General features: G+C 41.7%; 1 protein-coding gene across 5 annotated transcripts in view; it reads right to left on the bottom strand.

Moving 5' to 3' along the window:
• Trpm6 (transient receptor potential cation channel, subfamily M, member 6) overlaps positions 1 to 23,398 on the bottom strand; it is a 187,579-nt gene that overhangs the window by 74,287 nt on the left and 89,894 nt on the right. For all 5 annotated transcript variants that reach the window (XM_039101382.2, XM_039101383.2, XM_039101384.2 and 2 more), the window contains 10 exons: positions 21,252 to 21,324; positions 21,030 to 21,130; positions 16,512 to 16,646; positions 15,339 to 15,392; positions 14,099 to 14,239; positions 11,963 to 12,097; positions 10,129 to 10,409; positions 8,348 to 8,576; positions 4,121 to 4,264; positions 201 to 347 (listed from right to left, as the gene is read on the bottom strand). In XM_039101382.2, the coding sequence (XP_038957310.1) occupies positions 201 to 347; positions 4,121 to 4,264; positions 8,348 to 8,576; positions 10,129 to 10,409; positions 11,963 to 12,097; positions 14,099 to 14,239; positions 15,339 to 15,392; positions 16,512 to 16,646; positions 21,030 to 21,130; positions 21,252 to 21,324 (1,440 nt within the window). The remainder of the gene's footprint in view (positions 1 to 200; positions 348 to 4,120; positions 4,265 to 8,347; positions 8,577 to 10,128; positions 10,410 to 11,962; positions 12,098 to 14,098; positions 14,240 to 15,338; positions 15,393 to 16,511; positions 16,647 to 21,029; positions 21,131 to 21,251; positions 21,325 to 23,398) is intronic.

Raw genomic sequence — 23,398 nt, 5'->3', positions numbered from 1 at the left:
CACACTTCATTCTTTCCTCGTCTTCTTCCGACTCTCCCACCTGCCTACTTTGTCATCTCTCCCCTTTTTTAGTTTTTGTTCTAAAGCGAAATCCCTAAAATGCTATGAAATTTTTCTCTCAGGTGAGCCAATGAGACATAGCATTAGTAACGATATCGTGAGCTACGAATTATCATCAACACAGTCGGACTGAGACCAACCGTGTAGAACCAGAACTTGACAAACGGAGCACTGTAGAACTCGTAGACTCTTCTGGTCCAGGGAAGGCTCTGGGGCACATTTCTTAAGTCTAAATGCAGAGCTTCATCCAGTTTCTCATCAGGGCCTCTTTCCAAATCGTAGTCTTTCTGAAAAATAAGCAACAGTCTTATCAACTAGAGGGTATAACTCAGTGGTAGATTTTGACCCTTGGTTCAATTCCCCGATCCTCTGCCAAGAATAAAGAAAAATAAACAACATTAACTATATCTACACACACACGCACGCACGCACGCACGCACGCACGCACATGCACATGCACGCACACACACACGCACTTTTTGAGACATGGTCTTACTATGCATCCCTAGCTGGCCTGGAGCTTGCAGAGATCCATCTGCCTCTGTGTCTCTAGTGCTGTATTGAAAGTCATAAATCACCATAGCTTGCCATCATTATGTCTTGGTGAGACAGCTAATCTTGGTTATTGACTTGACATACCTGAGAAAAGGTATGTAGATTCTCAAGTAGAATTGCCTCTGTCAGATTGGCCTGTGGGAATGTGTGGAGGGCACTTTCTTGATTGCTGATCTATATAGGCAGTCCCAGTCCACTGTGAGCAGTGTCATCCCCAGGCAGAAGGACCTGGGGTATATGAGAAATGTAGCTGGCCTTGCTGTAAACCATGAATTCTCAGTGCTTGCTGTCTCTCTCTTGCCTGCTCAACTGACTGTTCATTTTATATCTCTTTTTTCCTTTCCATATCTTTTACGATTGATCCAGGCTGACATCCTTATTCTTTCTGGCCTTGATGGTCATGCTTGTCTATGTCCTTCTTGGTTCTAGCCTGCCTTCTTATGAAACTATCCTATGCAATGAAGGCAATGATTTTCCTATCAGCTACTCTGGTCATAAACAATCAAGGGTTCTCTAGTGAGTAAAATAGAATGATGTTTTCTCATAAGACATGCAAGAATGTCACAATCCTCTGAGTTTCCAGACATGCCTGTAATCAAGCCCTGCTTGTCTAGTACCCTCCATGACTACAAGTGCCATGACCAAACCGTGCCACTGGCCTCTGCCTCATGAGACTCTGCCTCTGTGCCCTATCTACAGTTTCATGAAGCTGTCACCGATTCCTAATCCTCAGCCACTAGCCCTACTGAGAAGAGTCATTCCTTTTCCCCCCTGGGCTTTCCACTCTAGTGTCTTCATGCAGCTTCTTCCTGGGCTAGTTTAGGCCACAAACCTCATGCTTTAAAGACTAGCAGTTGAGCAATTTAAATTAGTCTTTAAAAACTCGTTGGGGATTTAGCTCAGTGGTAGAGCGCTTGCCTAGCAAGCGCAAGGCCCTGGGTTCGATCCCCAGCTCCGGGGGAAAAAAAAAAAACTTATTTTGTCTGGTGAAAGTTCCAAAAAGAATTCTGACTTAGCATGGATGTGAGGTCAGGCTGTCCTACATACTCAGAAAGTTGAGGCAGGAGAATCACTGGAATTCAAAAATTCAAGGCCACTCTGGGAAACATAGCAAGACAGTGCAACACACACACACACACACACAGAGAGAGAGAGAGAGAGAGAGAGAGAGAGAGAGAGAGAGAGGAAATGCAGTTTCTGATAATACAGCTTCAGCTCCCTGTAGGAACAAAAAGGTCCTTCACTGCTATAAACTAGTACCACAAAGCCACACTAAACCACGTCTGTTTCTATTGCTGCCCCAGTTTTCTCGCAGTATATACATTGTTAAACCATGTTCCTCAGCTAATCAATTACATTTGCCAAATTAGCATTATGAAATCTTATATAGCCCACCAAATCTGCCAGGGGAAAATTAATAATAATTGTGGGAGAAGTGGGAATGGGCTAGACAAGTGTAGTCAATAATTTCTGCTTTAAAATGATCCCAAAGAGTAAAAAAAATCATTTTTATGATCAGAAGCCATTCATAATAGAATGTTCTTGAACAAGTCCTTCACTCAGTGACTCAGACTGGAAAATGCTAAGGTTTCGTGGACAGTTTCCTGAAAATAATCCCACCAGGGCTGAGGCCACATCTGCCTTAGTTTCAATGTCTACTGAATTAATCAATTTATACCACCACATTTAATCCACCTGGGGGAGCAACTGCTCTAGAGAGACACTAGTCAGGGGTTTCAAGAGTTTACTATTTTTTAATGTTAGAGCACACATGTAGTTTCCACTCTTGTAGAAACTCTGACTCTCCTTTAAGAATGGTTCTGAGAGGAAAGCACCAGTCCTGTACAGCACCTTCAGTGATGACGAATCCATCATCCTACAGAATCTGCCAGAGACAAGGGTGGAACCGTACTCACTGGCAAGCTATCATCTATGTCCTGTGAGATTTTCGTATACATTTTGAGGAGATGGGTAGTGTACAGCTTTTTGTCCTCGTTTATCTTCTAGCAGCACACTAAACCTGGTGTGCATAACAAAACCAGCACGTTTCCAAGCAGAACACCTCTACCTCGGGCGTTTTGTTATCTGTAGAGGTGGGGCCATTACTTCATTCCTTCTCTTTGATGGGTTTGGACCCGGGACTGACATAAATGTAACCACATGACTAGCCCAGGCCTTTAAGAGATTCCTCGAGCTTTCTGTAGTCAGTGGAATGCACATAAATTCCTGGATACCAAGAATTCAAAATGGAACTAGAAAGAAGGGAGGGAGGGAAGGAGAAGGACACACACACACACACACACACACACACACACACACACACACCCCTAAACAGGAGTAATAACTAAAGTCCTTAACGACCCAGGAGAGACAGATCTCCAGGGCATCAGAATGCACAGATGCTCAGTCTCCAACACCTGTCATCCACAAAACACTAATCACAGTCAGGCTTCATTCAGTATTTAGTGAATAAATAATATTTAAATAGGCAATTAAATACACCATACAGGCCAAAGCACATCAGATAAGATGTTAAAGGCACGTCATTCGGTATAAGGGCCAGAGAAGATGTTTACTACACCTTGCAGCAAAGGGCAGCCTTATGAGTCATGGTAAGAGTTGGAGCAGAGAGCAGAGAGAGCATTCACAGCATCCTGAACATCTGCCTGTGACCACTGGCTGCTGGGAAAGTGGCTACATCCCAGAGGAGAGCACACATAAGCACCCTGGCATAACTGCCCAGAGTCACTGGATTGTGACAGATAAGAAGTGTGGGGTGCAGCAAAGAGGATCAACGAAAATCTGTTACATTTCTTTTGGGTATACATATGTTGCAGAATGTGTGTGAGGTTAGAGGACAGTCTGTTTGGATCAGTTCTCCCTTTATGTGGGGTCTGGGATTGAACTCAGGTTTCCAAACTTGGCAGCAAGTACCTTTGTCCACTGAACCACCCATTTGGCCCATCAACACAAATTCTAAATGTGTGTCCTTTATAGATGAGAAGCTTAAGGGTGTCAGCAGTGTTAACAGAGGCCACAAGTCATAAGCCAATCTGTTCTGCCACTTCCCAAAGCAATGCTGAAACAGTTGTTGGATGTGATGACTCTGTCATTGAAGCAGAAATGGATTACTTTGCTCACATGCTCTACCTGACTATCTACCTATATAACAAGATGGAGATCACACAGAGAGAACTAAATAACTGATTGATGAATCAGCCCTGGGATTTTAGAATAATGTGTAACCCCAGGGCAATTTGTAACTCCACTGGACTGAAACATTGGCTGGAAATTCAAAGCCATTCTGGGAAACTTAGCAAGACAGCAACACACACAGAGAGAAGTATGTTTATGTGTGTGGAGGGGGTGCTAATAAATATCCTGTTAATGTTAAAAAGGCAGACATGTTGATTAACAGATACCTATTACAAATAAGCTCTATGCTTGTGCATCTCTGTGCACAGTTACGACATGGAAACTCAGTTTATTCAGTTAAGGTACTCACCGCTTCTTTGGTGTTACTCAGACCCTGGTCACTGTAATTCCATGTAAACTGGAAATCCTGGGACTGTGGGACATGTGACATCTCCGCTTTGCTTTTAAATTCCAACGTCAAAATCATGGGTGGTAAGAGGATGCTGATGATTATCTGCAACGAGAACCAGGCGAAGGATGGGCAGAGGACAAAGGACACGTGTAGTATTATAACAACAGATGCCCAACCGTGGGGAGAGGGAATGTGTAGAGCCCACCTCCAGTAGAAAGACAGGTCATCAAGTGGAGGGATGGGGCTGCCATTGCACAGCCAGAAACTCTGACCCAGAATTGTTCCTGTCTGAAATAACTTCAAGGACAAAAATGGAGAAGAGCCTGAGGGAAAGGAGGTCTAGTTACTGGCCCAAATTGGGATCCATCTCAAGGGGAGGCTCCAAGGCCTGACACTATTGCTGATGCTATGGTGAGCTGAAAGACAGGAGCCTAGCACGGCTGCCCCCATCAAGGTCCAACAAGCAGCTGGAAGAGTCAGATGCAGATACTTACACCCAGCCAATGGACTGAAGTCAGGGATCCCTGTGGTTGAATTAGGCTGGAAGGAGTTGAGGAGGAGTGAGACCCCACAGGAAGACCAGCATTCTTAACAAACCTGGATCCTCGATATCTTTAAGATACTGAGCCATCAACTAGGCAGCATATACTAGCTGGTACGAGGCCCCTCAGCCCCTCCCACCCCTATACAGCAGAGGAATGCCTGGTCTGGCCTCAGTGAGAGAAGATGCACCTAACCTCCAAGAGATTTGAGGTCCTAGGAAGTAGGAAGGCCTGGCAATGTGGGATGAGACTGGGAGGACATCCTCTTGGAGACAAGGGAGAGGAGGAATGGGATGAGGAACTGTTGGAGGGCAGACCAGGATGGGGATAATGACTGGACTATTAAAAAAGATTAAAGATAATTTTTTAAAAAAATAAGTGGGAGTGTATTAGATAGACCCACTCCCAGCTCAATTTCTATCCTACAAAGATTTTTAACACAACCATTTCTGTTCTACAAATGTGTTCCTCAGCTCTGGGCAAAGCTGGGCAGAGAGGTGTCCATACACAATTATTTGCAAAGGCTAAATTCTAGCCACAATCTAAATTCCCAGCCATACAGGAATAGATCATATGAAACAACCTTACAGTGTAATATCATGTTAACAATAGAGAGGCAAATGTAAGGGCAGGAAAGACCAATCAGTAGCCCAAAGCACTGCCTGCTCACGCACAGGACCTGGGTTCTCGGCACCTACATGGCAGCTCACAACTGTCTATAATTCCAGTTCTAGAGGACCTGGTCCCTTACTCTAGCATCTGTTGGCACCAGGCATGCATATAGTACATAGACATACATGCATGCGAACAATCATTCAGACAGACAGACAGACAGACAGACAGACAGACAGACAGACAGACAGACAGGTAGGTCTATTTTTTAAATGTAAATATACATACTTAAAAGTTTTTTCAATTTTTTTTCTGTGAATATGTGTTTCCCTGCATGTTTGTGCACTATATGGCTAGGAGTACATGAAGTGCCCACAGAGGCCAGAAGAGGGCAGTAGATCCCTTGGAACTGGAGTTACTGACTGCCATGAGCAGTCATGTCAGTGCTGACAATCAAATTGGAGTCTTTAGGTAGGGCTGCCAGTGCTCGGAACCACTGTACAATCTCTCCAGCCCCTACTTAAAAGTGTAAAAGTAGATATAGCACACTTGTTTCCCCTAGGAAAACTGTACCTGGGTAGGCAGATAGGAGCATTATTTTGTAATGACTACATAACTTTAATAATTTAAGGTCACTAAATAGATATTGCTATATAAAACATATCCAAATGTATGTCATAATCTTTAGAATATTAAAGATTCACCTCCCATCTTGTACAAACCCATTGTTTGCCAGGAAGACATAAGTGGAGGACGGCCACCACTAGGCTACCACACGTTGTACACTAATAGTCTTTTGAACAGAATTCTATGTTTAACTTTATACCCTTTTAAGATAAACAGTTTAAAATATTTACGACACTCGTGAAAGCCAACTTGGTGGGCACTCTGTCTTTTGTCCAACTAAAGTTACGTCATGGCATCCTGGAATTCGCTGACCAAAAATTAGGTTACTCTGCCAGCCCATCCTCAGAGATTTCATAGACCAAAGCAAAGGCTTGCCAAACTTGGTTTTCTCCTCATGATGAAATGGCATGCTCAGTTTTGTTTTAAGCTATGGAGACTCTCTGGGGTTTAGTTCTAACAAAATTGTGTTTTCTGACCCCAATATGTTATTCCCCCAAGTATAAAAACACCAGTCAGGTGCACACTGACAGCATCATGTTAGTCCTACTCTCAGGAAGGCTTCCAATCCCCTTTCCTTGGAGAAACAGTATTCCATCACAGCAGGATGTAAATAACCTACTTCCGAGGAGAGGTTGGAGCCTGTCATACTAAATGATTTCAGTCAGTTTTCCTATCCACATGGCTCTCCATGGTGCTCCCACAATTCATCCACTTGGGACTGTTCTGACAAGGATCCCCCAACCTTATATGCAAATCTGCTTCAGAGGCCAACATGGATAATTGGACTGTTGCCACCTGAGAATAGTTGTTATTGGAGTTTGGGGACTTCATACAGCAAGCTGCCTTGTAATGAACACATATTTGGGGGAAACATTTGGACTTACGTTTCAATCACTTCCCCCACCTCACCCCCAATACTCACACACATACACACACACACACACACTCACACACACACACACACTCACACACACATTAATATATATATATTATATATTATATATATTAATATATATTAATATATATTATATTAATAATATTATTATATTATATTATTATAATATATTATATTATATTATATATATTAATATATATATTAATGTGTGTGTGAGTGTGTGTGTGTGTGTGAGTGTGTGTGTGTGTGTGTGTGTGTGTGTGTGTGTGTGTGTGTGTGACAAAACTCCATTAAGTTCTCAGAGACAGCGTTTCTGGAAGGTAATGTGTGTGTGTGGGGGGGAGCATGCTACCATGCTACCTCAGGCTCTCGGGTGCAGCCTTCTCATGACCAGCATTTGCAAGCAGCTACTTTCAGAGCTGGGAAAGTGGAGGCAGGCCCAACCCACCTCTTTTGTGTTAATTCCAGATCTGATGTCAAAAGTGATCAAAGGAGAATTTTGGGAAATGATGACTTTTTTCCTCTGGTAGTTTGTGAAACTTTGAGATAATTTTTGATTGGCATTTTTCGTACTGCTCTGGTCTCATTGACAGGAATTAAAATACACACAGCCTCTCCTATCTTGCATAAGATTTATTTCGTTGAGTTAGTATATCTACCAAAACATTCATATTTTTGTAATAGCCACTCTGTTTAACATATAGGTTTTTAAGAATTGCAGGAAGAACAATTAAAATGCAAAGTATTGTCTCATGTAGGCCCTAACAATCAGGCTTTATTCCCTTCTATTGAGTTTCACAGCACTTTGAGGTTGACCAGATGGAAATCTTTATACTTAGGGTCCACGGTACATGTTATAACTCTTTATAACTCTTAGACACTGACTAAGGTGTTCTTGACTACATAACTGAACAGGCTGAGAATCTAGACCTGATGAGTGGTATGAAGAGTCGCTAGATGAAACAGCCACGAAGTCCCAGGAGCAGTAAAAATTGCTAATCTCATTTATTTTCTTGTCTATTAATATTTACTTACTTTGTGGTGCTGAGAACCAAACCCAATTTTTTGTGTATGTTGTTCAAACATTCTAAGCTAGGCACTCAGCCCCTGAATGCCTCATTTCTGTTGGAATTCTCAGAGGCTCTGTCATTCAGCACAGTGAAGGGTTGGTTGTATTTGCTTTTTTTTTTTTTCCGGAGCTGGGGACCGAACCCAGGGCCTTGTGCTTCCTAGGTAAGCGCTCTACCACTGAGCTAAATCCCCAGCCCCCGGTTGTATTTGCTTTTAACTCACTGTGCCCTCGCATGGGAAGGGCTCTGTGGTGGCAAAGCAGGTACAATCATCCAGTTTTGAAAAGTCACTCTGACAAAGTGGTTTTCAGAGATTCTTAAGGATGAGTGATCTGTGCACCTGCAGGAAGCTACTGTTTGACAGAGGCACCCATCTGGAACTCAAAAGAACCAGCCTTCACACCACACTGACAATATGACATAAGGCAAGAGAATGTACCTTCAGCCAGGAGTTTTTCCTCATTTTCAAACGCCCCATCCACATGTCTGTCAGCAGCATTTGGGTACAAGAATGTGACACAAAAGGGCGCAGGCCTCCAGACACTGCCAGTTTCAAGCAGGTAGAATTGCTCCAGTTCTTGAGTTCATAGGTCAACAGCTTCATGGCCATCGGCTCGTTCTGCTTGAAGGCTTTCTCTAATACATCCAGGGCGAGCTGGCCAAACTGCCTGGTGACACGGAGGTGAAGAGAGAACACAGGTCGGTCACAGCCCCAAAAAAATGTCTTCAAAGATTGGCTCCAGCACACAGAAAACACCAGTTAACTGGGCCTGTGATCGAAACAAGACTAGGCTGGCTAATAAATGGTGGCTTAATCACCACCACCAGAAACTAAGGCGGCTGCTCAGAAATAGATCCGTGTCTCATACAGAAGGAAGACAATTTGTATTTTCCTGGTGGCTCAGAATAGAATTCAGTGTTTGTGAGCGAAGCCATTCCATGTTGTGTGATATGCTGTACTCAGCCTGGTGTAGGCAGGTATGTATGATAAGACTTAATAGAGAAATTCTGACAAAACAACAACAAAAAAAAACTATGCTGTCCAAGAAACATTGTGGAACCACATTTTTTTATTGTTGTTGTTGTTACTATTAATTTATAAAATTCTTAAATATTTAAGAAGCTAGACACAGAAACTCTGAGGGAATTTCTGAGACTTTCTCCTCTGAAAATGCTCTAGTTCAGTAAATGAAGCTGGTCCACCATTCCCTAAGCACCTCTGTTCTCTGTTCCCAGGTCTACTGCACTTGAGTAATCACATGAATGGAAGCATCTCCATTCCTTTCCATTCCCACCCATTACTTTCTAGTTCTTTGCTACAATATATGTGTTTGCTTCCCCAGCCTAAAAGGTAAGCATAATCTCAATCTTAGCGACATCGAACTTTGGACTCCAAAGAGTTTCAACATCATTTATTCATTTCAAAATATCAGCTGCCTTAAAGAACTCAAGGCTGACCTGCACAACTCAAAAACTAGTTATGCATGGGGCTCAGCTCTCCTATATTCCATAGAGCTCATTCAAACCTTTATGGACCCTTTACTACAAGAGTGGATGAAGGATGTGGTGTGGCGGTCAACAATCATTGGCTGCTGGATGAACAGGGTTAAGGAATACCTAAAGCTCAACATTGCACTGTGTCTGTGATGATGTTTCCAGGGCTTGGCAGGGGAGACTAAGTGGGTTACATGAGAAAGATGTCTTTTCAAATTGGATGAGCACTACCTAGTCTCTCAGGGGGCCTGGAAAGGAAAAGTACAGAAAATGAATTGGCCTCTGACCCTGAGAAGTGAGACACCTGTCACTTAACCTGGACACCAGCAGTCCAGGCCCTGAAGCCTGAATAATTTACCACATACAGCAGCAGCACCTTCCCCCACACACTTCACAGGCCTTCAGCGAGGATCCCACCATTGATGCTGTGGTTCTGAAGCCTTATGGACTTGGCTGTTTCTGGTATCCTTGGGTCTCCAGGCTCCACAGAGTTGTGTTGAGAGTTCTCAGCTACCATAATCACCTAAGTCAATCCTCTTACAATGCCCATCCCATAAAAACCATTTATAGAGCCCACTGGTTCTGTTTCTTGGGGGCAGAGGGGAAGACTTGAGTGAAATACACAATTCTAAGTAAGTCTATTTATCCTCTGGAAAAACAAGAGTGAAAAACATGTCTCCACATTCTCAAAACTGTTGGTGTTTAGTATGAAGAGAGAAGACCTACTCTGAGTACTTCTTCAACTCTTCTGAAGTATCATCTACCATGTTGCTCTCCTTAGCTTCCCGGGCCATGGCTCTGTAGAGGATGCTAGCAATGACCGCCTTGACTGTGGCCTCCTCTCCATGCTGCCAGAAGAACATGGCCATCTTCTGTCTCTTCATGAGCACCGCCCACACCAGCAGGTCATTGTATGGGTAGATAAAGCCAGCAGACCCGGGGTCCTCTGACAGGCTGTGTCTTTCCTTGGACTTCTTCTTTGGTTTATGAGAGTCTTCAGGCTTGTCCTATTACAAAGGAAAACAAAGTCCTAAGGACTCAGAGCATGATGTTCAGCTAAATGTAATACAGCACGTATCCTAGAGATACTTTTTAAAATAATGACTACCTATGTTAGTATTCCAGCATTGAAGAAAAAACAAAGCAAAAGAAACAAAGAGCCCAAATATCCACCATAGTGGAATGGAAACTATCCAGTAAACTTGACCCAGTGTGCCCACTGTCTAAGGGCATAGAAAAGCAATCAGCTAGGAATGGAGCTCTGTGGCAGAGTGACCAACTGATGGGCACAAAGCCCTGGGCTCAGTTCTCAGAAATAAAACAATAAATCAAGCAAAAAAAACCGCATGTTTGAATGAACTACAATGCAGAACTTAGAGGGCCAGGAGGACAGAGTTCACACACAGTCCTGACTCTGTAGTGAAGACTGTTCTCAAAAACATGTGGAACATCATAGGATAAACAAGCAAGTGCAATGTCCACTTGGATGGCAATCTACTTGGGGAAGTAAAAATTCTATTATAAAAGTTCTCTACTTCTCCATGAACAAGGTGATCTGTCATTGTTCCTTTGAAGAGTGTCACTAGTGCTGCCAGCAGTACATTCAAGTGTATCCATTGGCTTTATTTTACTCTGAAGCATTGTTCCCCCCCCCCCCGGCAAGCTCACCCTTTCCAGCTCACCCAACATGCCAATCAAATTCCCCATGTGCCTTTGTACAGCTTCTTGTCTCTGAATCAGTGTCCTGTATAAGGTTTAACACCTTAAGATATGCAGAACTATTTCTCAGTCACCATTTAATCTACCACTAACTTCTCACTTTTCCAAGTCAACCAAGTATTCAGCATAATGCTTCAAAAATAACAAAGGTCTTTAAATAATTATTTGTAATTTGAAGCATCCTATCAAAAACTAGAGTATTTCTCCTATTTTCTATAGATTAAAAAAAAAATCTGTTCATTAATGGTACCTAAGGACCGTGCCAACAACTGTGGAAAGGAAGCATCTTCTGGCCAACAGCTTATGATTTCCATGGAAATACTTAAGTAAAAGCACTCTGCCCCAGAGAAGAGTAGCCTAAAGGCATACACTCATTATGTTTGTTATACTGAAAAATTAAGATAAAACTAACTTCCAAAAAGACTTAGTTGGAGAAAAGAAGATACAAAAGAACCACCTCCCAAGAACAGAGGGCTACAAAGGGAGTGGTCCTCATAGCAAAGAGGCTTGAGTGGGGAGGATAAGAGTGTCATGCTAGGCTAATGATTATGAATATTTAACACCATGGCATACACAGCTTGCCTCAGTCACCAACAGCACAGGGCAAGGAGAAGCAAGGAAGAGAACCTGAGGGGCAAGCTCAGACATTCGCTGAGTTGTCAGGATCCTGTGCTGCTGAAGGCCAGCAGGCCCAGCAGTGATCCCTGGGAATCACATCACGTGTTTATGTATGATACTGAGGGACGGTCCTTCATTCGCACCTCCCTTTCTCCAGTGTCAATGAAGAAGTCATCTCAGTCTGCAAAGCCAACTTCATTTTCAACTCTACAAAGGCATGTACCTTGGATTTGTAGGGCTGGGCCGTCCTGAAGAACTGGGAGTGCAGTGTGCTTTCCGAAGACTCCTTTCTATTTCCTAATGAATGTCTCTGATGAAGAGGGTGCTGGGAAAGACCCTGAGCAAAGCTAGTCATACCCTGGTGGTATATGTTGTTTGTTAAAGAAAACAAGAGATAAAAGATTATTATAGTGACGTCATTTTCCTTCCACACAACAATGAAAGATAAATATGCCTTCTCAAATACTCAACATTTCTGTCTCTTGCCCATGATTAATAATTAATGTCTCTGGAGATTACTCACTTGATAGTATCTCCCAGTCTCCCTGTGATAAACACTACTATTTCCTGACATCTTAGAAAGCATACTCTTTTGTTCCATAGTACACATCTGAATTCCTTTCCTATGTGGAAATTCCTTTAGAATCAATAGATGTTCTAATCTCAAACCTAGTTCAAAACAGGTAATAAAATTTTATAGTTTCGATAAGAAAAAAGTTTCCATTCACAAGGTTCAAACAAAGTTAGAAAGTTCTGGAAAATTTCCAGGTGATATATGATATCTCCACTGGATAGCCACCAAGTGATGTGTCAGCAAGGAGAAACAGATAAATGAGGGACTGGCTTAAGAGCCTAGGATACAAACTGAAGGCTTTGAAAATCCCTAATCTACTCTTCTTTGCTTTGTGTTCTATGGATTAAAACTGAACATAGAATAAAGTCAGTACTTCAGAGACAATACCTGAGTTATTTTCATTATTATTGTAATAGAGAACTAACCGTACCAGCATGGTAATAACCATAATGAATATTGCTGCTAAGTCACTCAAAGCTTGCTCTGTAACAAGGATTGGACAGCTGTTGGTATTCTCACAACTCTATGACCAGGACAACAATATGCCTCGTTCTTAGACAGGAAAGTGGGAACACAGACAGGTTATGTTTCATGTCCCATGTAAGGAGACAAATAGGATTTGATGGCAGACCATGCTACTCCACCCCGTGAAGATGTTAGCACTGTGGTCTGCTTGCAGTATACTCTGAAACACGATCTTCTACCCTTAGAGAAAAGCAACTAGTAAAATGGGGCAGGACATACTGATGGGCCATTTCCAGGAAGAACAGGAATGAAGACTCCTAGTAAGCAGCAAAATGGCTACACCAAGGCCACGTGGTTACCTTGTTCCCACTGCACACAACACTGTCACTCTTTCCAAAGGCAGTGGCTGATGCTGGGTGTCTTTTGGCCTCAGAAATCTTAGAAGAGGTTATTTCCCCCGTGAAATGAGGGTATCCATGTGTTTTCATGGTTTAGTGAATTGTTTTGTTCACTTCCTAAACTTAAATGGGGTTATCACTTCCTCCAATTCTTTAAAAAGGTCCACAGTGGCTGGATATTCCAGGTTCTTCATGGAACTTTCTCCCAAGACACATTCCAGTCTCATCTCTGTCCACCCATGACAAAGGTCTCAGTGTTGCTGTAGAACCCAGCCCTGAGATCGGAGCACTGTGTCTTCTGCTCCCACCCTTCTCTCCACATCTGTGTCCAATGTTCTTTTTCTGGTGTCTGTATCTCTAAGAAGAATGAGGCTCCTCTGGCTATGGGTCTGTGATGGCAACTCGCCCTTTGTAATCTTGGTCCTCCAAAACAATGACAGAAAATATATTCTCATCTGTAAAAGCACTTGGCTTTTTAAGCTCACTCTGTTTTCACCTTCCAAGATAACCTTATATGCTCAGCCCAATATGCAGTCTCCAGACTACGGTCTGGCCATTGTTAGTCTATTAGGTGTTTGATCTTTGACCACTTTATTTAAAGAGATTAAAAAAAAGCAGCTGCTCTTTCACCAGATTCATCACACTGCTTCTCTGTCAATACAGTACATACAACATCTCACTTCATATTGTGGGTAATTTATTCATCAATCTGTTTCTTGGAAGAAGTTTTTTTATTTATCACATGCCAACATGAAAAACATTAGCACAATACTCTAGGTATATCAGATGGCAGATGACACATGCCCTCATATAGAAGACCCATTAGAGAAGTTACTGCCCCTGAGACTCCATCAGCCATTTTCCTAATACTGTGACTTGCAATTTCCTGTCCTCTCGTTGGAGTACTTTCCAATGATGTTACCTTGTGTTTTCTGTAGAGGTCGTTGTAGAGAACTCTGAAACTTTTCCTAGTGTAGCTGCTTCGATACGCTCCACCAATGAGGTACTCTATTACCAGCCCAATGTCGATGAGTGTTATTCTGTAGCTCGAGAGAAGGGTATGCTGTAACAAAGAACAAGAAGTCACACCTTCCAGTTTTCATCTCTGTCTCTTTTACCATGCTCTCAGAAGACAACACAATCAACTTATCCATCCTTTCATCTTCAATATCTCGAGAAATAGTTTTAGGAAACAGTTTAGACATGTCGTTTTGCTATAGCTTAAATCGATGGAATGTATATTTATATCAGCCTAGGCAACTTTGCTTACTGTAAACTTGCCAAGTAAGCATGTTCCTTTCATCTGACTCTCCAACTAAGTTAACTGAAGCAAAAAGTCCACACTCTATTCAATGGGATACCAAGCTTCAAAAACTGACAGAACTTAAAATGTATTATGGGTGGCTTTTTACCACAGTGACAAATGAAAGACACTTTAAGTTCTCAAGATTTGTTTTATTCAACATTCAATGAGAACACTCTGAGCAAATCACACACAAGGATATTGAACCATCCCAACTCCCAGCAATAGGGCTTAGACGTACTAAACCATTGTTTGCACCCCTAAGCTGCCACTGATGCTCAAAACAATAATAGCAGAGAACATCTGAAATCACACACTTGGCATCACCAAAATCCTTGTGCTGCTGATGCTGTAAGTGGCTGTGTGATGAATATGATTCACTGGGTGGATGATCTGCTGATTATGTTTCTTTGTAGATTTTGATTGCTTCTTTCAGGACAGGGTCAAATATGTAGCCTAACCCGTCCTTAAAACCTAGATCCTTATGCCTCAGAGTCCTGAGAGCTAGAATCATAAGCATGACCCCCCAAATCTGGCCTGTTTGCTTTGGTTTTGTTTGTGAGTTGGTGACAATTGAACTCAGGGTCTTATATGAGCACTGTGTCACTGAACTACACCCCTTTGAGCTATGCTTGCCATGGCTAGTGTCACTTATTTGATGGGCCAAACTTTAAAACTAGAAACAAAGTGGGGAAATCAAGAAGAATAAAATTTGGTGATTAAAGTATTTAGAATCCTACATACAAAGAGTAAATAATTCACAATAAAATCCAAACCTACAGTTTACAAACCTTCATTCCACTAGCTCAAAGGAAAGGTCATATGCAAAGTGTATTTTCAACTTTCATAGTTAGGTTACCTGCTTTACATCTTGGACAAGATGACGCAAAAACTTATTCGTTGGTCCTTGTTTCTGTGATTAAAAAAAGAAGAAGGAAAAGAATCATTTACTTTAGTGTGCTGGAGGCACCTTACTTCAGAATATAGGTAACCCAGAATATCAAATATCTTTGACATCTTCCATAATGAGCTTGAACTACTTAATCCTAAAAGAGTTTCCTAAGAGAAGCTATGATTGTTCAAAAATAGTTTTCAAAGCTTATGTACAGAGAACTTATAAGGGTATTAGGATGCTGTGTGGTAAAAACCACAAATTTTGAGCATTTTTAGTATCTTTTAATATATATAAGTTCTATCAAATAATCACATCTCTTTGCACACAGTTGCATTCTATCTGTCAGTATTTTGTTGAGTCCTTATGATGTTCATCTCCCTAAATGGTCCAAAGACATGTTCATGGTAATAGAAAATGGGGATCTGCACATATACTGAAATTAGTCAGCAATGTGAAGATGTGTGTGCTGAGAAGAAGCTACAAGTATTTCAAATTCTAGAAAGAGATCACTGTTAACTAACTGAAACAATGAGAAAAGACAGGTGTAAATATCCTTTTAGGACAGAACACTATTAACAGGGACAGGAAGGACAATTCAGGAAGGCACTTGGCATAAGCGGTGGCCAGTTTCACAATGGGGAAGCCAGGTCAGTTTCAACAAAGAGTTTTGGACAGAGAAGTTTTAAGAACTTTTTTTTAAAGAAAATCTTTTTTTTTTGTGTGTGTGTGTGTGTGTGTGTGTGTGTGTGTGTGTGTGTGTGTGTGTGTTTATACAAGTATGTACACGTGGAGGTCAAAGAAAAACTTGCTGAAGTGAGTTTCTTCCTTCCACTATTCAGGTCTCAAGGGCTGAACTTGGTTGTCAGCCTTGGCCACAGTGATCCCTCTCATTGGACCAAGAGCAGCACATTAATGGTAGATTTAGGTCAAGATACTCCATATAAAATTTGTTCTCATTCATTCTGCAGTCTCCGTCTTAAAATAAATTGGAACTGGTAAGGTTGTGACTTAAGCTGGAAAGTAAGTCTGCATTTCTGAACACCATGTTGGTCCACAAGTACTGGGGAAGATAGGCAAGCCCTAAGCTAACTAGCAAACAAATCCTGAGCAAGATGACCCGAAGCATTCCATACTCACTGTGTTATAGAGATCTTCCAGCCGGGAGATGGTGAGGAAGCGGTGTAGGTTCACCCCATTCTCTATCAAGAGCTTCACGAAGTCCACTCGATCCATCACTAAGGCATCTCGCATTGCTTGTTCCAGAGCACCAGGCTTTGGGAGGTACAAAGAGGGAAGAGGTATGAAGACAATTAACATAAAATAGGAATAACTCTACATAGGTATAAAATCATTATAAAATACAGTCTTCCTAGGAAATGTCCAGGCCCTAATTGAAGATATAGTCAAGAATGGTTCACATTTTTATATGAGAGAAAAGCAAACACTGTAACAGCCTCAAAGTCCCCTAATCTGACACTGAGTCTTAAATGTAATTCTAATGAAAGTCTAAGCTTTCATGTGTTTGTTTTTAGTTTGGAGCTGGAAGTAAAGGTTCATTTGACTACTAGATTTTTTTTTTTTTGGTTTCAATTTTGTTGTTTGTTTGCTTGTTTGTTTTTGGGTATCATCATTCTTCCATTTAAACTTTACCTGGGTTGGGGGTATAAATGATCTATTGGATATTTTCATTTAATTTTCCCCTATCAAAAAATTCCACTAAAACTATAGCAGAGGGATTTATTTGAACAAATCAGTTCACAAGTACTGGGGGGTGGGGGTGGAGGAAATGAGAACAGCAGTGTGGAATGTGGAAAGCAGTTGGTCAAGTGGTGCTTGTCTCAACAGTCCACCCGGAGCCTAACAGTTGAAGTAAGAAGCTGAAAAAACCACACTGATCTATGCCGTATAACAGCAACATCACAGTGAAGTCAAAGCACACATACTCAGTCTAATCTTGGTGCCGTAGTTGAACTGTCAGTAGAAACTACCCAGTGAAACTAACACAGTGTGCCCACTGTATAAGACATACAAAAGCAATCAGGTGGGAAAGTAACTCTCTGTGAGCAACTGATGTGGACACAGCCCTGGGTTCAATTCTCAGAAATAAAACAACAGCACACATGCTTTACTGAACTACAATACAGAACTTAGAAGGCCACAAGGATAGAGTTCAACTTTAGCCTTAGACAGTCTAAGCATCTTTTTCCAAATTTTAATGGAGTGTATGGTACACAAGGATTTTGTAAGTATGATGAGTTAGTGACTTCCAGGGACTAAGCCACTACCTAAAGACTATACATGGACTGACCCTGGACTCTGACCCCATAGGTAGCAATGAATAGCCTAGTAAGGGCACCAGTGGAAGGGGAAGCCCTGGGTCCTGCCAAGGCTGGACCCCCAGTGAACGGAATTGTTGAGGGAAGGATGTTAATGGGGGGAGGATGGGGAGGGGAACACCCATAGAGAAGGGGAGGGGGAGGGGCTAGGGGGATGTTGACCTGGAAACCAGGAAAGGGAATAACAATTGAAATGTAAATAAGAAATACCAAATTAATAAAGATGGAGGGGAAAAAAAAGAAAAAAAGAAACGGCTCACTTTAGCACAAGAGAGAGGCTTGCACCTTCTAGCTGGTTTAGACATTTCTTTCCTAGCATTGCCAATGCAAGGGAAGACATAAATGTGCTCACACTGATGGGAGTCCCCCAGCAAACAGCATCAGATGAGCTTTCGCTGAAGTTCAAACTGACAGGGCACAAAACATCTCCCTGTCAGCCTTCTCCCTTAAGTGAAATGTTCAACACAATTGGAGGAAAATGTTCAACACAAATGTATCGAAAAGCTAGGAGGAACCAAATAATTCAAGAGGCATGGCTCCAAGGGACTATTAGGAAGTTTCAGACAGGAAGAATAAGATCGGTTCCTGGTGCCATTGAACACAGAGGGGAGAGTGTCCACTCAGCCATCAAATGTGCTCTCAGGAATTCGTAGACTAAACCTATGCTATCAGAGCGGTACGGCCTCACTGAGTCTGAGAAGCTGAGACTAGCAAACACACACACAAGAAAAGCAAGAGGCACAATGAGCAGCAGTTGATCAAAGACTCAGAAAACAGGAATCTAGGAAAGGCAGAGAGAAACACCAGAACAGAACCATGAATGCAAGTTCCGGTATGCCTCTCTGCCTCCGGCCTGTGGTTTTGACATTCGAGCTCTCAGCTGTTCCTGCCACCATGCTTTTACTCAACCATCACAGACTGACTCTCTGAAACCTTAAGTCCAACTAAATGCTTTCTTTTAATAGTTGCCTTTCTCCTAATGTTTTAGGACAGCAATAGGAAAGTAACGAAGACAAGACCTAACACATAGCATGTGAAAGCTCAGAACCCTAGAGGAAGAAAATCTTTTACAACTTTTAAGGAAGAAAAAAAATGGTCACAAAGGGTCTAAAGATGAAATTATGCTCATTTCTCAACTCCAATGCTAGGCATTCAAAATCCTGCAGGGTTTTAGGACCAACAAGATGGCTGACAAGCAAAAGCACTCACCCTGAAAGCATGGCACCCTGAGATGGATCCTTAGACTATATGTTAAGGTGTAAGAAGAGAACTGACTTCACAAAACTGTCCTCTTGTTTCCACTTGGGTGTCATGGCATGTGCACACTCACACATGCACACACACACACACACACACACACACACACACACACCATCACCATCACCATCACCATCACGACCAACACCAACACCACTACCTACACCACAACTTTCAACAACACCAACAAAATAATAACAAAAATAAAAATATCTCTAATCATGAATTAAAATATAGCCATCTGTTAGGTCCTTTGGAGATTCATCTCCCATGCTCTTTCTCCAGAAGTTGCTAATTCATGCCACCATTACCAAAGAGTAAAGCTACAAAAGGAGTCTTGAGGAACAGTAAACATAACAGAGGGGAAAGAAGATTCTATGCTAGTGAGGGAAATCTAAGAACACAACCAAGCACCAAAACCAGAAGGCGGCCTTGAACACTACAGGGTAAGCCTCACAAGGCAGAAAGGCCAAAAAGTTTCTAATACTGATGAATCAGAAGGTATTATGTGATAAAATTTATAATTTAGAAAATTACAAGTATTATGAACTGTCAAAAATATCAAGTATAAAGGCTCATTGTAGCAGAAAAATCACAAATTTCATAGTTTTGTAAACTTATTTGATATTTTAAACCATGTGCCTCTGTTAATTTGAATGAAACACAATTGAGGTATAATCACAACTAAAAATTTAAGTAAAATACTAATTAGTATTATCACTAATATCAAACACATCTTTCCTGCTTTTCACTGATTTCTATTATGGATAGCAGAGAGTAACATCATGCAGCAGGTAACAGTAGAAATGAGCTCAAGCCAGAGGAGGCCAGCTGCTCACGCCAGCAAAAGGCTTTGATTGGTTCTTTTAGGGGAGTGATCTAAGATTTGGTGATTGTCCATTAGTCATAAGCACAGTTTCCAACAATATTCCTCTTATGCACAAACATCCTGATCTTGTACTTGGAGGACTAAGAAATATGCAGCTCCATTCAAGAGCTTGGGAGTATTATCTGTCCTTTCTTGCACAAACTTCTTGGCCTCATTGCAGGGATGAGGGACTGTCAGTGTTTGAGTTGAGAAATAGAAGGAACACAGACCCACTCCAGTTGGCAGTGGTCAAGATAATCCTTCATTATACTCTTGAACAAACCATTTTTCAAATGACCCGCATTTCTACATGTAGAGCAGAGTTTGACTGAAAACTGAGCGGCTAAGGAGCAGACAATATGAAGACAAAGACGCCAAGCCCTGCTTCGCACTCAAGTGGACATCTGTCAGACAACTAAGCTCTCCAGCAGAGCCAGCATTTTTAGAGAAAGTGTCTACAACTTATCCTGGACAACTGTTACCATAACCCACGTGTCAGTGGTGTGACAGGAAACCGAATGGCCTTCACTCTCACCTGATGTTGACCTTGGAGGTGACCCACAAGTCTTTCCAAGAACAATCTGTGGAAGAAGGTTTTCCCTTGGCAATAATTATTCCCTTCATCTTTGTTTGCCACTTGTATAGTCAATTCAGACCACACCAGTTCTTATCTCAGTTTAGTTACAAGGGATTCCTGTAGACATGTTAGCCTTGTGATCCAGACTGGCCCTTTACGACAACACCGATGACAGAGTGCAAAGAAGGGCAAGTACAGTGACAGAAGGAAGCACATGGTGTTGTCAATGGGTTAAGAGGCAAGGGCTCAGAATCTATTTAGTCTTGTTGTAGTAAGGTCCGTGTGTTTCACTATAAATTCTACATTTTTATGTAAAATAAAAGACCACTAAGATAATATTTAAGTTCGAAATAATCAAAGCAAAATCACATTCATTAAGAAACGTTTGAAATCTTTCCAGTCTCTTGATCTACTATTGATACTAACTTCCTATCTCAGCCTTCATGAAGCCAGAGAAATTTTGTTTTCAGGGAAACAAACGAAGGAAGAGGCATGCCTTTGCTTCCCTGGGTACCTGGACATCAGAATGATAAATGGTTCTTCTCCAATTTTTGTCTTTATTCCCCCATAACAAACTAAAATGCAAAATATTTCAAGTAACGTCATTTTCATTATACCTTCCAATGTTGTCCGTAAATTAGGATATGTTTTTTGGCAATGTCCATTCTATCCCAAGCCATTGCCAGATTTAACTGTTCTGATATGGATAAGCTTGTACCTAGGGAAAAGAAAGGAATAATAATATATTCTATTAAAAATATCTAGTTGAAAAGCGTAGAAACTTCTAGAACATGAGGCCAGGAAGTGAGATGGAATTGCAGATCTGCTAAGTCACTCACCCTTCAGCAAAGCCTTGAGGATTGCCAAATCAAGGTCCTGGTGCTCCTCAGAATCAGCATCAAATATGGTAATCTGTGATGGGTAAACATCAGAAAGCCACCGTTTAGAAGCTACCTGAGAAATGCCTTCAAGTGATACCATAAGATCAGCATTTAAGCCACAGGAGAAAATATTCCTTGCTTTGCCATTTCAAAACACCATGATTCTATTTTACTTGTAGGAGAAAAACTGTTTCAAATAAGGGGACAAAAATTAGAGGCATCTTGGAAGGGGACAAAAATTAGAGGCACCTTGGGAAAAAACAAACTTTAAAAGTCCCATGTGTAGGGGTTGGGGATTTAGCTCAGTGGTAGAGCGCTTGCCTAGGAAGCGCAAGGCCCTGGGTTCGGTCCCCAGCTCCGAAAAAAAAAAGAACCAAAAAAAAAAAAAAATCCCATGTGTAGATTACTACTTACCTGCCTCAGGGAGGGAGCCTCTAAGTTTCCTCCCAAAACAAATCAACTCATTCCTCCTGCAGAATGGCAAACAGCTGTGTGCTGGCTTAAATTTAGAGACTAAGACTTTTACTTCAGTGAATCCTCAAACATTTGCCCTAAACTCAGTATGATGACCACGGACCCCAGGGGTGGTACAATGAGCTGCATTCTTCCCAGTGTTCATATGTACAGGTCATATAATGTGTGAACAACTTTTAAAATAAATCAGAATATGTGTTGTGAGAGTTTTTAGCAAAGTAGGATGTTTTTGTGGTTCTTGTTTCTCCTATCTCCCCACTCTCCGCTTCTCTTGCACCCCCCTCTTTGTATCCTCCCCAAAATTGTTTTCTTCTTTATGTCCCTTGTGTCCTTTTGTCTGTGCACACATGACCTTTATCATTGTCCTTTTTTTTTTTTTTTTTTTTGGTATCCTTCCTAGAGACTTTACCTACATTTTTACCTATTTACAATACTACATACTATACCTTTCCAAATTAAAATATATTTCATGTAATACAGGAAGCTACATTGACAGAAAAGAAAAAAGCCAGGAACGGCAAGTTATGGTCCCAAGTAGGACTAACTAGCCCACCTTGAGGATGTAGCTTAAAGCCACCAAATCTAAGTTACATATCCACAAAATGACGATTCTGGGAATGAAAAGACACAACTAAAAATAACCTACTCGAGGCCCTATTTTAAAACTAGGCTAATATATCTGCACATGTTGGATCCTTTTACCCATCATGCTACCATGTACATAAGCAAAATCAACCTTCAACCACCAACTCCACACAGCTCAACTGCTGTGATGTGCGCAGCCCAGTTTTCCACCTTTGCCTCTCTCAGTCGTTCTGCTCACTGCTCAGTGATATTACACAGGCGAGCACTACAGGGATCTCTTTCACATGCCCTTTTCTTCAAATTATGCAAAGCATGGCAGGGTGTCACCTCTGAGCCCAGATAACGCCTGCCATTTCTTAACTGGATGACTGGACAAACCACATGAAATATCTAGCCTTCAGCTGCATAATTTCAAAAATGGAGTTGAGCAACCATTGCCTTCTTGAACTCAGTCCTGGGGCAATTTCAGATAACAGAGTAGATTTAAAAGCATGTGGTTACTTATAAACAGGACTGTGGTCACTGAAGATGCCAAAGGGCTTTTCGTGTGCATTCTTGACAGACTTGAACTTGTTCCGTTGGTTCTGTAAGGTCAGAAGCTTCAGCACCAACACCATCCCTTTATGATTTTGCTAAGATACCATTTCTGGAGAGAGTACTACAAATGACAATATATCTGCATTTTTACTCTAATTTTCTGCTTCCCATCATCCTAGTAGTCTTCAATACATATTTTGGAATCAGTTCCCTGAAACATAAAGCAGTTCTCCTGGGTCTTCTTTATAGTCATAGCCTTTTTTTTTGTTTGCTTGTTTATTTGTTTACTTTGATTTGCTTTGCTTGAGGCAGGGTCTCACTATGTGGCTCTGCCTAGCTTGGAAGCCACTACATAAATGAACTCACGAAGATAAACCATCTATTCTGCTGTCTCCCTCTGCCTCTGCCTCTGCCTCTGCCTCTGCCTCTGCCTCTGCCTCTGCCTCTGCCTCTGCCTCTGCCTCTGCCTCTGCCTCTGCCTCTGCCTCTCTGTCTCTCTGCCTCTGCCT

This window comes from Rattus norvegicus, chromosome 1, assembly GCF_036323735.1.
Source record: "Rattus norvegicus strain BN/NHsdMcwi chromosome 1, GRCr8, whole genome shotgun sequence".
Classification (NCBI taxonomy): domain Eukaryota; kingdom Metazoa; phylum Chordata; class Mammalia; order Rodentia; family Muridae; genus Rattus; species Rattus norvegicus.
This window is presented reverse-complemented; position numbering and strand designations above follow the sequence as displayed.